This window comes from Elephantulus edwardii, unplaced genomic scaffold, assembly GCF_000299155.1.
Source record: "Elephantulus edwardii isolate Elephantulus edwardi_28Jun2011 unplaced genomic scaffold, EleEdw1.0 scaffold00002, whole genome shotgun sequence".
Classification (NCBI taxonomy): Eukaryota; Metazoa; Chordata; class Mammalia; order Macroscelidea; family Macroscelididae; genus Elephantulus; species Elephantulus edwardii.
The window spans coordinates 40,587,252-40,603,657 of record NW_006399752.1 but is presented as its reverse complement, the minus strand read 5'-3'; the positions used below and the strand labels follow the sequence as shown (position 1 = coordinate 40,603,657).

Below are 16,406 nucleotides of genomic sequence, written 5' to 3'. Positions count from 1 at the left end.
AGATCGATATTTGTTCCTATCCCAAAGAAAGGTGACCCAACAGAATGTGGAAACTACAGAACAATCTCACTGATTTCACATGCAAGCAAGATTTTACTAAAGATTATCCAAAGACGACTGGAACAGCACATCAACAGAGAAGATAGCATAACTTGTAAATTTAAGAAGAAAGATGTTGAGAATCTGCTGTATATGAGAAATAAAAATAAATATGTTAGGAATCTGCTATGTTATGTGTGAGAAATAAAAATAAATGTTAATCCAGCCCCACAGTTCAAAGGCATCAACTCTCCTTCTGTCATCCCTAGTCATTGTCTACCTTTCGAATGCATAAAAAGTAATTGCAAAGACCATGGCCTGGATCAGGTGCACTTTAGTCTCCAGACTGACATTGTTCTTCAGTACTTTGGAGAGGTCTCTGACAGCAGACTTTCCCAATGCAATTCATCTTTTTATTTCCTGGCTGCTGGTACCAAGAGTGTTGACTGTAGAGCCAAGTAATCTGAAGCTGTCAACAGTCTCAGTCTCTTCATTATCCATCATGATGCTGCCAATCGGTCCAGTGGTGAGAATCTTTATTTTCTTGATGTTGAGCTTCAATCTATATTGAAGGCTGCAGTCCTTGACCTGCTTCAGCAAGCGCTTCAGGTCCTCCTCAATTTCAGCAAGCAGGGTTGTGTCATCTGCATAATGCAGATTGTTGATGAGTCTACCTCCAATTTTGATGTACACTTCTCCTTATAGAGCCCAGCCTCCCAATGTATATGTTCTGCATATACATTGAAAAGATATGGAGATAGGACACATCCTTGATGCACTTTCTTCCCAATTTTGAACCATGCAGTGTTTCCTTGCTCTGTTCTGATGACTGCGTCTTGGGCCAAGTATAGGTTTCACATAAACACAATCAAGTGTTCTGGGGTTCCCATTCTTCTCAGAGTCAGCCACAGTTTGTCGTGATCCACACAGTCAAATGCCTTTGCAAAGTCAATGAAAGACAGATAGACATTCCTCTGGTACTTTCTGCTTTCAGCCAAGATCCATTTGACATCAGCTATAGTATCTCTAGTGCCACACAGCCTCTTTTAAATCCAGCCTGCACTACAGGTAGTTCTCTGTTGATGTGCTGTTTCAGTTGTTTTTGGATAATTTTCAGCAAAATCTTGCTTACATGTGCTATCAATGATACTATTTGATGATTTCCACATTCCGTCAGATAACCTTTCTTTGGAATGGGAACAAATACAGATCTCTTCCAGTCAGAAGGCCAGGTGGTTGTCCTCCAAATTTCTTGGCACAACTTGATGAGCACACCCAGGGCAGCATTTGTTTGTAGAAATATGTCCATCAGTATGCCATCAATTCCTGGGGCTTTGTTTTTTGCCATTTCTTTCAGAGCAGCTTGAACAACATCTTCCTTCATCATCACCAGCTCTTGCTCATACATTGTTTCATGAAATTCTTCTGTGTCCAACAATTCCTTTTGTTACAGTGACTCTGTATACTCTATCTTCTTTTAATGCTTCCTGGATCATTTAATAGTCTGCCCAAAGCATCCTTAAGTATTTCAACTCGAGGTTTGAATTTGTTTTTCAGTTCCTTGAACTTAAAAAATGCTGAGAGAGATTGGCCCTTTTGATTTTCTAACTCCAGCTCCTTGCACATTTCACTATAATACATTACAGCATAATAGATAACTGTCAACTACTTCATCTTACTTGGATCGACAACCAACATTCCCCATATCAGAAGCCAAGATATCAGATGTATTGCATGGGGAAAATGTGCAGTCCTCTCCAAATTACTGAGGAGCAATGATGTCAGTTTGAGGAACTAAGATATACCCAGTTCACGCCATGGGTTTTTTTGTGTGTGTTTTTGTTTTTGTTTTTTTAGGCCATGGTTTTTTCAATCACTTACTATGCATCTGAAAACTCGACAGTGAACAAGGATGACAGAAGAATTGATGCCTTTGAACTGTGATGTAGAAAAGTACAGAATACCCCATGGACTGCCAAAAGAACAAGCATATGTCTTAGAGAAGGTGTTTCCATAGTGCTCCTTGAAGACAGGGTGGCAAAGTTTTGTCTCGCGTACTTTGGACATTTTGCTGGGAGAAGCTATTCCTTGGAGAGAAATATCATACTTAGAAAAGCAGAATGTCAGTAAAAGAGAGGAAGACACTCAAAGATATGAATTAATGCAGTAACAACAGCATTGGGGTCAAGTATGTCAGAGAGTATGAGGATGGCCCAAGATATGACAGGGTTCATATCTGTTCACAGGGTCATTATGAGTCGTACTCAACTCAGCGGTACCTGACAACATGTTTAAACTGTGACCAGTTTGTCCTCCCATAAGACAACTTTCTATAATGAAAGATGCTCTGATGCATCTTAAGATTCCAACTTGTGTCCACATGCCATTTCTATTTGTACATATGGCCAAGACTCTTTAGTAAATGATACAAATTAGGTTTGTTTGTATGACCCAGACTTTTGAGTAAATTAGAGAACTCTGGTGGCCTAGTGGGTAAGGAGTCACAATTACAATTTAAAGGCAGGTAGTTCAAATCCACCAACATCTTCCTGGGAGAAATATGGGCCATCTTTTCTCATGCAATTCACAGCTTCTACAGGTCTGCTGGAGGGTCAGCTATGAGTTAGTTTCGACTTAATGACACGTAACAGCAACAACGTTAGCAAATTAAAAGTTTATACTTGTATATGCAGCCAGGGTGCTTCTTAGAGGCAAGGATAGTGAACCTTGTTTCACATACTTTGGGTCAAAAGGCTCCGGTCCTTGCCAAAAGGTAGCATGTTGGGAAAATAAAGGGTCAGTAAAAGAAAACAACAAAAATTCAAATTGTTCAGATTGATGGTTCAAATTATTTTCCTGTTAAACATTCTTCTAGATTGTATAGCATTGGTCTGTGCGCTGCTGTACAGAGGTAACTCATGGTTGCTGTGATGTTGAACACTGTGACAGTGATGTGCCAATCATGGTAATGGGTACCCATGGTGGACAGTGTTTGCTGGAGCTTCCCGACTAAATCAAGCCTGGAAGCAGGAGCGGCATCCACTTCCAAAATGGCTTGCCTCTGGAAACTCTATGTACGAACAGTGCTCAGGCCTTTCGTGCATAGGGTCGCTATGAGTCGTCTACGATGCGACGGCACCAAACAACAACAACAACAAAAGAGGACAAGATCCTCAAAGAGATAGACTGACATAATGACTACAGCAATGGACTTGAGCATGGTAGATGAGGATGGCACAGGATAGGGCAAGGTTTTGAGCTGTTCTTTATAGGATGGTTATAAATTGGAGTCAATTCAGTGGCACCGAACAACACTATACGGATGTATAAATGGTCCAATACAGAAGACACTGACAATGAAGTGCATGAGTAAATGCAAAGAACCGTGTTTTACTCACCAGTCCACGAGTAGGGAGGGGTGCTGATAAGAGCCAATGGGAGGGCTGCTCGGAGAAGTGAGTTCGGTTAGCAGATGGGAAGCAAGCAAAGAGCTGCCCAGGGGCTACAACCTTTATTGGGAGTTAGGGCACGTGCATGTTATCGAAAGTGAATTCTGAAAGTACAGGGAGACTAGGAACCTATTTGTCCTAAAAGGGTCCCTTATATATGATGTCGCCTTTATAGCAATTGTCTTAAAACTCAAACCGAGGGGGCTATACAGCAAGCTGGATTGACTCAATGACTGTGACAATGGTCTCAAGTGTGTGGAAATGATGATGAAGATGGCATAGAATAAGGCAGGTTCAGATCATAGGATCACTGGGAGTCACAGTCTAATTTGACTGTAAGGGCATATAACAACAGAAAATGAGGTGCTTTTGGTCCACCAAAGGAATTAAATAGCTTGCAAAGGAAGCAAATAAGTTGTGTGGTAGCCTTATAGTAGTGGGTCCATACAAGTAGGGTATATGGAACCTCAATGAGGGAATTTGTCAGTTTTGCCATCCTACTGGGCTTAAAATAAACCATCCCAGGGATGATAAGGAGAGACTTCACTACTGCCAAGAAAGAAAAGGTAGGAGTGAAGTGTGTCTGTCCTTTAGACCTGGGACATATCTATGCTGAGAACTTCTTAGAGTTAGGAACCGAGCGAGTTGTAATACCAGAAAGAATAATAAGCCCAAGCAGAGAAATGCCATGAATAAAGGCAGCAGAACTTGGAGGCAAAATGGTGAGGTTTTCAGCCCATCCACAGAGTTAGAACACTGGTGCAGGGGGCTTGTTGACAGGGTGAGACGCTTACTGTTATTTTGGTGGAAGTAGGTATGAGTGAGAGAGATGAGTGCTTTAGGGCCCAAACTTACTGCTTAAGTAGGATGTCTCTGGGTGTAGCTAAAGAGAATTGGAACATTGGTCTAAGTAGGACAGAGGCTGGACTAGCCCAAGAAGCTTGAAGGATTGAGGGCTGAGAACCAGGGGCAGGTCTCCTTGTGGGCACAACTAAGACACTTTTTCTGGCCAAAGAAGGGTATCCTGAATCTGTTCTGATCCTGAATTGCAACCTGTTAGTAAACTCCATAATTATAAGTATTGTCTGTGAGTTTTGTATGGTCTTTGAAACAATTCCTTAAGCCCAGCATTCCATTCATGACATTCATCTTCAGTTTGCCACTCTTGGCATAGTAGACCATATGGAAACAGCAGTGAAAACCCATGCATTACTGCATGGTTCAAAATTGGGAAGGGTGTACGCCAGGTATACTTTTCAACCTATATGCAGAACAGATTATCCAGGAGGCTGGGCTCTTTGAGGAGAAATGTGGCACCAGAATTGGAGGAAGACTCAACAACAATCCGTTATGCAGATGACACAACTCTGCTTGCTGAAAGTGAGGAGAACCTGAAGCGCTTGCTGCAGAAGGTCAAGGACTACAGCCTTCAATATGGACTGAAGCTCAATATCAAGAAAACAAAGATTCTCACCACTGGATCCATTGGCAGCCTCATTGATAGATGGTGAAGAGATAGAGATTGTTAACAGCTTTAGTTTGCTTGGCTCCACAATCAACACTCTTGGGACCAGCAGCCAGGAAATTAATAAAACAAATTGCATTGGGAAAGTCTGCTGTCAGAAACCTCTGCAAAGTACTGAAGAGCAATGATGTCATTCTAGAGACTCAGGTGCTCCTGCTACAGGCCCTGGTCTCTGCAATTTCTTGCTATGCATAGCAATGCTAGACAACTACTAGGGATGATATAAGGAGAATCGATACCTTTGAGCTGTGGTGCTTTATGTTTGAGAAATGTTGAGCCAGTTCTTCTCTTTTTATTCTCCAGCTCCAGCTCTTTGCATATATTATTACAATACTTTGTCTTGTCTTTTCAAGCTGTCCTTTGAAATCTTCTGTTCATCCCTTTTGCTTTGGAATCTCTTCTCTTTGCTTTTTTTTTTAAAAAAATTTATTTTGTTTTCATTCCCTTTGTTTTGGCTTCTTGATGTTCTAGTGTAATTTTCGGAGTCTCTTCTGACATCCATTTTGGGCTTTTATTTTTCCTCTGTCTTTGTCAAGAACCTTAGAAGATAAATACTTGGCCAACTGACTGGAAGAGATCTATATTTGTTCCCATTCCCAAGAAAGGTGTTCTAACACAAAGTGGAAATTGAACAATATCATTTATATCACATGCAAAATCTTGCTGAAGATGATTCAAAATAGCTAGAACATTACATCTACAGGGAAATGCTAGAAGTCCAAATTAGCTTCAGAAGAGATCATGGCACAAGGATTATCACCAGGAATGTCAAATGGATCTTAGCTGAAAGCAGAAAATACCAGAGAGATGTTTATTCCTATCTTACTGATTACACAAAGTCATTTGAAGAACATTATTGTTGTTGATTGCCTTCAAGTCGGGCACAACTCATAGCGACCCTATGAACAAAAGACCCGAGCCTATCTATAACTACCAACATTTATCAAAGTTCATAGAGTTTCCGAAGGCACGTTGCTTAGGAAGGGGATGGAAGTTCCAGAACACTTAATTTTGCTTCTACTACACAAAGAACAGGAATCCCAGAACATTTGATTGTGCTTACATGAAACCTATCAAAGGCACGTAGGGTTTAAAAACTGGGTTTAAAAGTTCATTTTTTTTTTGTATTAAGGAAATGGACAGTATGTTTTCCGCAATGTTTTCGTTGGGTGCCACATTGAGTTGAGTAAGACTCGCAGTGAGTCTATGAACAACAGATTTAAGCCCTGTCCTATTCTGTGCCCTTTTCGTCAACTCTGTCATATTTGACCCCATTGCTGCTGTCACTATGTCAATGCGTTTCATTGAAGGTCTTCCTTTTTCTTCCCTGACCCTCCAGCTTTCCAAGTATGATGTCTCCTTCCAAGGAATATCCTCTCCCAACAACATGCCAAAGTATGTGAGACTACTCTTCCTCTGTGCTTCCAAAGAGCACTCTGGATGTACTTTCTCCAAGATATGTCTGCTGCATGTTTTTTTTTCAGTTCCTCCTCTGCAATCCATAGGATATTTAGTATGCTTTTCCAACACCATAACTCAAAGGTATCGATTCTTCTTTTGTCGTCCTTATTCACTGTCCAAATGCATAGCAAGTGATTAAAAAGACCATGGCTTGAAACAAGCACACTTTTGTCTTTAAGCTGACATCATTGTTTTAGTATTTTGGAGAGGTTCCTGACAGCAGATTTTCCCAAAGCAATACAACTTGTTAGTACCAAAGGTGTTAATTGTGGATCCAAGGAAGATGAAATCAACGACAACTTCAATCTTTTCTCCATCTGTCATACTTCCTCTTGGCTGGTGGTAAGGATTTTTGTTTTCTTTTTGTAGAGATGTAATCTGTAGTCCTTTTGATCTCCTGCAGCAAGTATTTGAAAAAAGAGTAGAGATGTTCAAGTAAAAGATATGAACAGAAGATTTCAAAGGGCAGTTTGAGAAGACAAAGCATTGTAACAACATGTGCAGAGAACTGGAGAGGGAGAATAAAAAGGGAAGAATTTGCTCAGCATTTCTCAAGCTAAAAGAACTGTGAAACAAGTTCAAGCCTCAAATTGCAATACTGAGAGATCCTATGGGAAAAAATCTTGAACGATCCAGGAAGCATCAAAGGAAGGTGGAGGGAATATACAGAGTCACTGTACCAAAAAGAAATAGTCAACCCTGAACCATTGCAGGAAGTAGCCTATGAAAAAGCATCAACTCTAATGAAAGGAGAGGTTCAAGCCACATCAAAGGCATTGGCAAAGAAACAAGGCCCCAGGATCGATGGAGGACTGACGTAGTCCAACCAACAGATGCAATCCTGAGTGTGTTCATCAGCCTGCACCAGGAAATGGAGAAACAGTTATCTGGCCAACTGGCTGGAAGAGATCCATTTTGTTCCCAGTCCCAGAAAAGGTGATCCAACGGAATGTGCAAATTGTTGAACACGATCATTAATATTAAGATCACATCGTGCAGCCTTCAATGACGATTTCTTCTGCACGGAGCGCTCCAGCTCTACCCCTTGGGTAAGGTGCACTTTAACGTGACATCCATGCTCTGTAACACTTTTTTGAAAAAAAATTTTTAAAACTTTATTATTTTTCTTGTGTACCGTCAAATCAGATCTGACTAGTATAGGGAGAGATTGCTCCCTCCTTCTCCAGCAGAGCATCTGGTGGATTTGAACCACGTATCTCTCTGGGTCTTCCTCTGACATACTTTGGACATGTTGTAAGGAGAGACAGGTCTTTAGAGAAGGACATCATGCTTGGGAGGGTGGAGGGACAGCGCAGAAGGGGAAGACCCTCTATGAGGTGGATTGACTCAGTGACTGGGGTAATCGGGATGGGTGTGTCAGAGGCAATGCGATTGGCACAGGACAGAGCAGAGTTTAGGGCTGTTGTACATAGGGTTGCTATGAGTCGCAAATGACTCGATGGCACATAACAATCCCAGAGAGGTGGTTGTTGTTGTTGTTGTTGTTGTTACCACTAGGCCACCAGAGTTCACCCCCATAACACTTTTTAAAAACTCCTTGGAGGTAGATTGTTGTTGTTAGGTGCCGTCAAGTTAACGAGGATTCACAGCAACCCTAACAACAACAAATCTGAACTTTCCCCTGTCCTGTACCATTCCCATGGTCTCCGTCATACTCAAGGCTGTTCTGGTTGCCCTATGTCAATCTATCTTGGTTGAAGGGGTTCCTCTGTTTCACAGATTGGACTTGTGTAATGTAGTCTGGGCCTTACCTGCAGGTTTTAAATTCCACAGCCATCGCCTGACCTTTTCATGTGCTCATTTGCGCTCTATAGCCCTTTCGGCTATATGAGCCAGGAGAGGTCACTATCCTGATGTCCAACCACAAACCTAAGACTTGTCAGACTTTATAAGGGTGTAATATATGAATCATTTCCTTAAGATAAGTCTCTCTCTCTCTCTCTCTCACACACACACACACACAAATATGTAGGCTTGTTGTTGTTGTTAAGTGCCGTCTAGTCGTAGGCGACTCATAGCGACCCTATGAACGAAAGTCCTCGACCCTTGCATGACTTTCATCCTCTCTCTGGGTTCATAGTGTTTCCGGAGGCAAGCTATGACGGAAGTGGATGCCACTCCTGCTTCCAAGCTTGTTTTAATTGGGGAGCACCACGAAACACTGTCCACCATGGGTAACCATTATTGCATTTGACACATCAGTGTCACAGTGTTCAGCTTCACAGCAACCACAAGTTACCTCTGTACGGCAAGTGGACACACCAGGGCTATACGACCTACAAGAATGTTTGACCAAAAATAATTAAGAACAGTCCTGAGGGCCACAGATTAGAGTCACCCACTTTTGGTTTGGTGACATCACTTTCTGTCCACTAGGCCAACTGGTCTCTCTCTGTGTTGTTAAGTGCTGTTGAGTCGTAGGCGACTCATAGAGACCCTATGAACGAAAGTCCTCGACCCTTGCATGACTTTCATCCTTTCTCTAGGTTCATAGTGTTTCTGGAGGCAAGCTATGACGGAAGTGTATAGGTAGGTAGATAAGATGTATTACCCAACACACACATACACGTATATACATGTTGTTATATGCCATCGAGTCAGAACTCACTCACAGCCAACTCTCCAGTAGCCATAGGAAGCTCAAGCGGTAAGAAGCAGTGCTGCAATTCCAAAGGCATGCAATTCAAATCTACCAGCTGCTCTATGGGAGAAGGATGGGCAATCTCCTTCCATGCAATTTGCTGCCTCTGAAAACCCGCTGGAAGGTCAGCGATGGTTGGTTCCAACTCTATGGCACACCACAACAAATAACATGGCTTTGATTAGACACACTTTAGTCTTTAAATTGACATCCTTCCTCTTCTGAACTTTAGAGAGGTCTTTGACAACTGATTTCCCCAATGTAACATGTATCTTTATTTCTTGACTTTGAGTCAGAGATTTTTATATACATATTTATAACCTTCACTGGCTTTGCCTAACGTGTAATGTGTAAGTCTGTTTACCTTACTTACCGGGTAGCCTTCTGTCCACTAGGCCAACTGATCTCTCTCTAAATTACATACATGATGATAAATATTTCAGTCTCTTGAGTGCCCTACTTTACTGCCGGACCTCTGTCAGTGTTTGGCAGGTGAGCCTTTATGGTAAACAAAGGACTCTAGAGTAAAATCCCACAATCTGGGGACCCCCAGCAGTCACTCAAACAACTGATCAGTACTGACTTAAAGTATGGGGCTCCAAGGGCACTACCCCTTTAGCCAGTCTTAAATGGGTGTCTCAGCAAGAGGAAAAATTAACCAAAGACAGAAGGCTTGACTTTGGGGGAAGGACAAGGGGTTCCTCTGGATTGCAGACCATATCTCATGGACCCCTGGCTCTGACCTTCACCCGGAAGAAGAAAAAGAAGCAGAGCAGACTAGTTTTAAGTAGTAAACTCAGTATGCAAGTGTGAATGCTGAGTCGCAGGAATGATGTTGAGGCTACCAGGAAGAAATCCATGCAGCCACGCTGGATTTTGTTAATTAGGCGTCAGTCTAACAATCATTAGGGTCACTTGAGAAGGGAGAGAAAGTTAAAATGGGGGTGTGTGTGTGTGTGTGAGGGGGAAAGCCATCTTTTTAAAGAAAATTGATTTTGCCAACAGAGAGATTGTAGTTTTGAGCACATGTTAATTTCCCCCCTTTCCATAGTTTTTTTTCTTTTACTTAAGGGATAATGTACTCTTCATAGAATAGCTACTTCCTCTGGAAGCAATTTCCGTTAAAAGCTGGTGTGGCATGTTTGGGGACTGTGGGTCAGTGCTAACGGAGTATGTTGCCATGCCACATGACTCAGCACGTTCCTGACCGCATTTCTTCTTAATGGCATCAACCTCTGAGTTATCACCCTTTCCCTCCTCTTTTTTTTTTTGGGGGGGGGGGATGGAAGCTTTTTATTTTGGATTATACATTGGACTATACTTTTATTAAATGAACTTTTCATTATGGAATCCATAGTTCTGTACTATAATGTAATGTAAATAAGACAGTTATACAAAGTGACACTTTAGGATTAAGCTGGGTATAAATGCAGACTGTCACAGACATCATCAGTAAGCATGTTAACACTTCACCTCAGCTTTTGGGTCATGGTTTATTCCAGCTGTGCTTCCTTCATTAGACAGCTGTTATGTTTCACTTTCGTGCCATATTGTGGGTGCCAGAGAACTTGCATTTGCCAAGGAATAATCTCCTGAGATGCAATGTCATGCAGTAGAATGGTGTAGTCTAATTCAATGAAGTCGTCATTTCTTTGCACTTGCTTGACAGTTTGAATTTTTATCATTTTATACCATGTATTTTCAGTAGAATTCTGCCATATTATATAACAACAGGCAACCCAGGCTAAATGTCGAACTGGCTTCATTTCTGGAGATACATTTCCAAAATTGTCTGGGATATTTTGTGCTTCTCGTGGTTCCTTCATGGACTTGAGTCTTTGATAAAATGCGTTATCTTCTTTATCTGGGTTCTTTCCGATTTCGCCTTCTAATGTGAAGTTGACTTCTGGCGCAGTGTCTTGTTCAGCTGGAGGGTAAAGGACTTCTGCTGTGCAGTTCACTGTGATTTGTTTTTGGATAATTTCTTCCACAGAAAATTTAAGGCGATACTTATGTCCTGTTCCCGGAATATCCTCCATGCTCGCCTGCTGGACCGTCTTGTGCGGGGTCCCCTGCTGGTAGTTGATGCAGTTCTCGGCCACCAAGGCCGCCCTGGAGGCCGGGTAGTGGGTCGGCGGGATCTCCATGCCTGCGAGCGGGGGGCCGGGCGCCAGCGGAGCTGCTCGGGCGGGCAGCCTGCTCTCGAGGCGGCCGGCGGCGAAGTGGCTCCTCTTTTCTTTTAATCTCCTGTTGATTTACACCTTTGACATTTCTGTTCATCAACCCTGTGCTTGTTACTATCAGGATGTCTCTGAAGACCAAACTTCCCTCTGTGGCCACAAAAGGAAACCTTGACTCTCAGGTGACGTGGGAGTTTGAGGCCGAGAGGTGTCCTTCTCTACACACTTGTAACAATTCAGATTGCTTTTCCCCGTGTTTCTCTTGGCAGAGAGAAATGCCATCACGCTAACTGAACTTTTGGATTGATTCTTCGTAGAGTGGCTCCCCATTTTTCTCTAGGAACAGTGCCTCTGGGTTGGGAGGGTGATGTGTGCCTGCCGCCTGAGGCATACACCAGCGACTATGCACCTGGCAAGTGTGAGGGTGTCACACGCTTCTCTGTTGTCACACAAAGCCCTTCCCTGTGTTTCCCACCACTTGTCCTCTGTGGCGTTTTCACAGCCTCTTGAATGGAGGATCATCTGTTACTTTATGAAAATATAGCCCCAGCTGGGGAATTTGCCACAGGAAAGGCCACGGTGGTGACTACCCAATGACCACATTTACATCAATGAGAGAGTCCCCGCCCCAGTGGGGTGTTGTGAATGGGTGGCATAGTGGGCAGGGGTAGCCCAGCCAGAGCAGAGGCAAATTGGTTGGGTGCTCATTTGTGCAAGAGCCCCCACTGACATCATATAGGGCTCCAGCAGGTTGAGTGTGGATGTGTTTACCGGAAGCTTGAATCAGGCTAGCACAGCTGTCTGTCTGCCAAAGATACAAGAATACGCAGTCTTTCTTCTCACCTCCTCTCTCCCTTGAGTCTTGGTTGGTTTGATGAAAGCCAGGAATGTGGATCTGAGGTCCGGTTGCAGGATCGCCTGCCTGTTACCATCCCTCACCCGTGCTGAGGGTGTGAGACAAGCCAGGGAGAGCAGGTGATGAATGGCTGCAAGGGGTCCTATAGCCTGGGTGTGGGTGAGGGTCTGCCTGCCTGTCTGTCTCTGGGTGTCTGAGTTCTAAAAATGTGTATTGTTTGTTCCTAAAACAAAACAAAACAAAAACTAACAACACAAAACCAAAAAAACCCAAGAACAGAAATCCATACGAGGGTGTTGGCCATGATGCCTCTGTCTGAGCTAAGGAAGAACCTTCTCCAGGCTTCTCCCAGCCTCAGGAGGCCACAGGTGTTCCTTGTTTGTGTTTACAGCATCAAGTGCCTCTCTCAGATATCATCTATTTCATAAAGACACTCTAGTCATGCAGGATTCACATAAGTCCTATTCTGTTATGACCACCCGTTCACTGATAATCTTTTTTAAATGTCCCATTTCCAAACAATGGAACCTGGGTGGGATGGGCTGTTAGGAATTGGGATGGTAACCAAAAGGGCCATGGTTCGAATCCAGCAGCTGCTTCAAAGGAAAGCCAACGAGGTTTGACATGAATTGGAAATCAACTGAACAGCAATAGACTTGACTTGGATTTATTTCCCAGACAAATTCACCTTTGGAATTAGCAGGGGTTAGAACTTGAATTCAGATCCAGTTCAGGCCATAAGATTTTTACAAAAATTTATTAAATTCCCAGCCATTGTAAGAATTCTTATCATACTGAACATTACCTTTCTTTTTTCCATTATGACACCTTTGTGTGTGTGTGTGTGTGTGTGTGTGTGTGTGTGTGTGTGTGATGCTTTAATCTTATCCCTTGTGAACTTGATTACTGTAAGGTCACTGAGGAAGGACAGAACCCTGTTCAGGCCAAGAGAGTTTATTGAGGAGAAACTGCCAGGCTGGCTCTCAAGCAGGAACTAGCACTAAAAGTTAGAGAGGAGTTTTATATTGTCTTACGAGGAACCTGGGGAGGGGGATGCTCACAGATTTTTTACAAGATAGGGAACTGGGCTGGGGTCTCAGATAACTATTCCTAGGAAAGGAGGTAGAGCAGTTTCACATCCTTGGCAGAAACAGCCACAGCTGCTGCCTCCTGCGTTTGGATCATTTCGGTGGCTGTTCTAGAAAGGAAGAGAAGAACAGCTCTGCAGGTGTAAAATTGCCTGTAAAGCATTCCCACACATCCAAAAGAAATAACAAAGCAGTTTCATTGTAGACAATGCACAGAACCTTTTAGGTTTCTGTTTCCTAGAAATGGAAACCTATCCTATTGGCTGCTGCATGCCTTGAGCTGGGCTTTGGGTGGGGCAGAATGGCTTATCTACACTCAGGGGCTTAGGATCCACTTTGGGGAGATCTGCCTGTCTAGGTGAGTAATGCAGGAGGTATAGACACCCCTCCTCCGGTGGGTGGTGGGCTGCCAGCAGGGACCCTCACTGACCGTCTGAAGGGACCCTCACCTCTCAGAAGCAAGGAAGCACAAAAGGAGATAACACGCTCTGGGTCCCTTTCTGAGCCCCAAGTCCTTTCATACCCTCAATACCCACGTCCCTCCTTCTCTCACCCCCAAGTCCTCTCCATGCCTGCTGCCCCTACAAGCTCCGAGCTCGCCCTCCATATCTTTCATGGCGGTGGGTAGGAAGCCAGTTCTGGGGTCCTCAGCTCCCATCCAAATGTTCCCCCCTTGCAGGCTGGCCTTCTCTTCTCTCCGCCATGGCGTTCGCCGCTGCCAGCCTCTGGACCACCAGCATGGCCTCCAGCCTCATGTCAGCAGTAACCACAGCCAATGTAGCTACACTGGCCTCTGGAGTCACTGGGGCTGGACTTCCCTCTGTGGGTGAGTGTCCCATCCCAGGAGGGCCTGGTGCTGGGGAGACTGAGGACTGGGGGTGGAGGTCAATGTCATAGAAGCCAGCACCCAGTGAGGGGCTCAAACTAGACGATTCGGATCCCAGGGCCTTAAAATCCAGGTGTCAGCGGGGCCATGCTCCCTTCGAAGGCTCAAAGGGAGAGGATCCTTCTTGCCCTCCCGGGGTTCCCCGGCTTGTAGTTCTGTCACTACAGTCCCTTCATCTGCCCGTTGCTGTCATCCATATGTGCTGTCTCTATCTCCACTGTTTTTAGAGGGACAAGTCATATTGGCTCGACCCTGGCATGCCTCCAAGGTCAAGAACACATTTTCTCTGTCAAGACCCAATTTCCGAGTAATTCCTCATCCTAAGGTTCAAAGATTAGGGCTTGAGTGGATATACGCATAACACTAAGTCCAACCCCCTTGTTCCTGAGTCGATTTTAACTCAGCAACCCCAAAGGGCAGAACAGAACTGCCCCACGGGCCCAAAGCTCTGTCTATGGAAGCAGGCCACCACATGTGTTTCCGAAGGTCGGTGGGTTTGAACCATTGACTATTCTGTTAGTTGTTGAGCTCTTAATCATTGCACACTCCTTCCCATAACACCAGCGCTAGTACATCCTCTCAGGGCAAGTCTCTTTCTGTTTCTGGGGTCACAGACTTCCCTACCAGGCTCCTTGAAGTCAGCACTTCTGGTTCTACCTTCTCAGGGGTGGATCTGGATTTCCAGAATCAGTGATGGGCAGAAGGGACTATTCCTTCCCAGGACTCACAACCATAGACAGTCCCTCCCCTCAGTGGACAGTGGGCTCAGGGGGTGAAGGGAAGGACCAGCCTGGATCAACCCACAGAATGTTCTTTTGGTTTTCAGCCAAGACCGCCGCTGCCCTGGCTGGAGGTGGTGAGTGACTACAGGGAAAGGGTCCCGGGACTTGAGAACTCGCCCATGCCCCAGTCTCCCCCAGGACACATGTGTCTGAGCGAAGGACAGAAATGAGCAGAGGACACAAGATGCTGGAATAGGACTGGGAGATGCAGGGATGGGGTAGCCCAGGCCCTCCTGTTCTCTGAGCAAAGCAACCACAATGTGGTGCTGGCTGTGTATCCTGTCACCTCTGAGAAACAGGACTGATGGTGACTATCCTGGGACATTGGCAGGTTTACGTAGGGTCGGACACACACGGAGTTTGGACACAGTACGTGCTTCGACAAGCTGTCATCACTCAGATCCCCTGGTCCAGCAGACACATCGGGGATCACCGAGCTGCTGTGGGGGCTTAGGGGGCAGAGGCTTCAGCTTGGCTCTGAACAGGCCAGCTTTACCTTTGCTAGTCTCCTAGGTACAACTGGTGTGGATGAAAGATTTCCTCAGTAACTATAAGAGCATGCAAACCCCTCCTTTGCTCCACTGCTCCCCAGGACAAGAAGGCAGGCTCTGGGAGGAGGCACTTTCCCCAGGGATGTGGTGCTGCTGCCTAGTTAGAGCCCAGTCCAGCGCCCCCACCCGCCCTGCCCTGAGCCCCACAAGCCCTCCCACATGAAAGCTCCCCCCCCCCCAGCTGTGGCCGTGGGCTCTGTGCCCGCAGTTCTCACTGCCCTGGGCTTCACCGGGGCTGGCATCGCAGCCTCCTCCATAGCTGCCAACATGATGTCCGCAGCGGCCATCGCCAATGGGGGTGGAGTGGCCGCCGGCAGCCTGGTGGCTACTCTGCAGTCCTTGGGTAAGTGTGGCAACCAGGGCTTGCTGTGGGGACCCTGCTTTCCATAAGCACCCCTGGTGTGCTGTCTCGCCCCTCTCTCTGGGATTCTCTGAAGGAAGCAGAGCAGAAGCTTTGGTGTGGAGGGACCTTCTGGGCTCAAGGAACTCTGCTCCCAGCAGATTTAGAGGATCCTTGGAGCATTTGGGCACTGCCCGGGGCTGGCTTCTTCCGCCCCATCACTGGCAGCTGTTGGACTGGGACCTCTGTGTGGTCGCCTTTTCCTAAGCAGAGATCTGGGAGTTTCAGGAATCAGCAACAGCACTGGGTGGAATCTCTGGGCCTCTACCCCTCCACCGGGTCCCTGGGGTCTCTGAGCCCGCAGATGCGTCCTTGGTGCCGTTCACCAGGCCACCTTCGAGACCGGTGTGTCCCTTCCCACAGGAGCAGCTGGTCTCTCCCTGACTGCCAAGGCCATCCTGGCCTCCACCGGGTGTACCATCGGGGCCATGCTGCTGCCTTAGCTGGGCTCTCTGCCCTCCTGCCACGTCTCCCCTGGAGAGTTCCTACAGAGGAACAGACAATCAGGCTGAACCAAATGTGACCCC

General features: G+C 45.4%; 1 protein-coding gene and 1 pseudogene across 1 annotated transcript; one reads left to right on the top strand and one right to left on the bottom strand.

The window, feature by feature from the left end:
• Nucleotides 1-10,629: 10,629 nt before the first annotated feature.
• Nucleotides 10,630-11,283, bottom strand: LOC102866776 (annotated as a pseudogene).
• A 2,679-nt stretch (nt 11,284-13,962) lies between these two features.
• LOC102877172 (interferon alpha-inducible protein 27-like protein 2-like) lies at nt 13,963-16,322 on the top strand. Its single transcript, XM_006879203.1, has 3 exons — nt 13,963-14,086; nt 15,661-15,822; nt 16,243-16,322. The coding sequence occupies exons 1-3, from the start codon at nt 13,963-13,965 to the stop codon at nt 16,320-16,322; spliced, it is 366 nt and encodes a 121-aa protein (XP_006879265.1).
• The last annotated feature ends 84 nt before the right edge of the window (nt 16,323-16,406 follow it).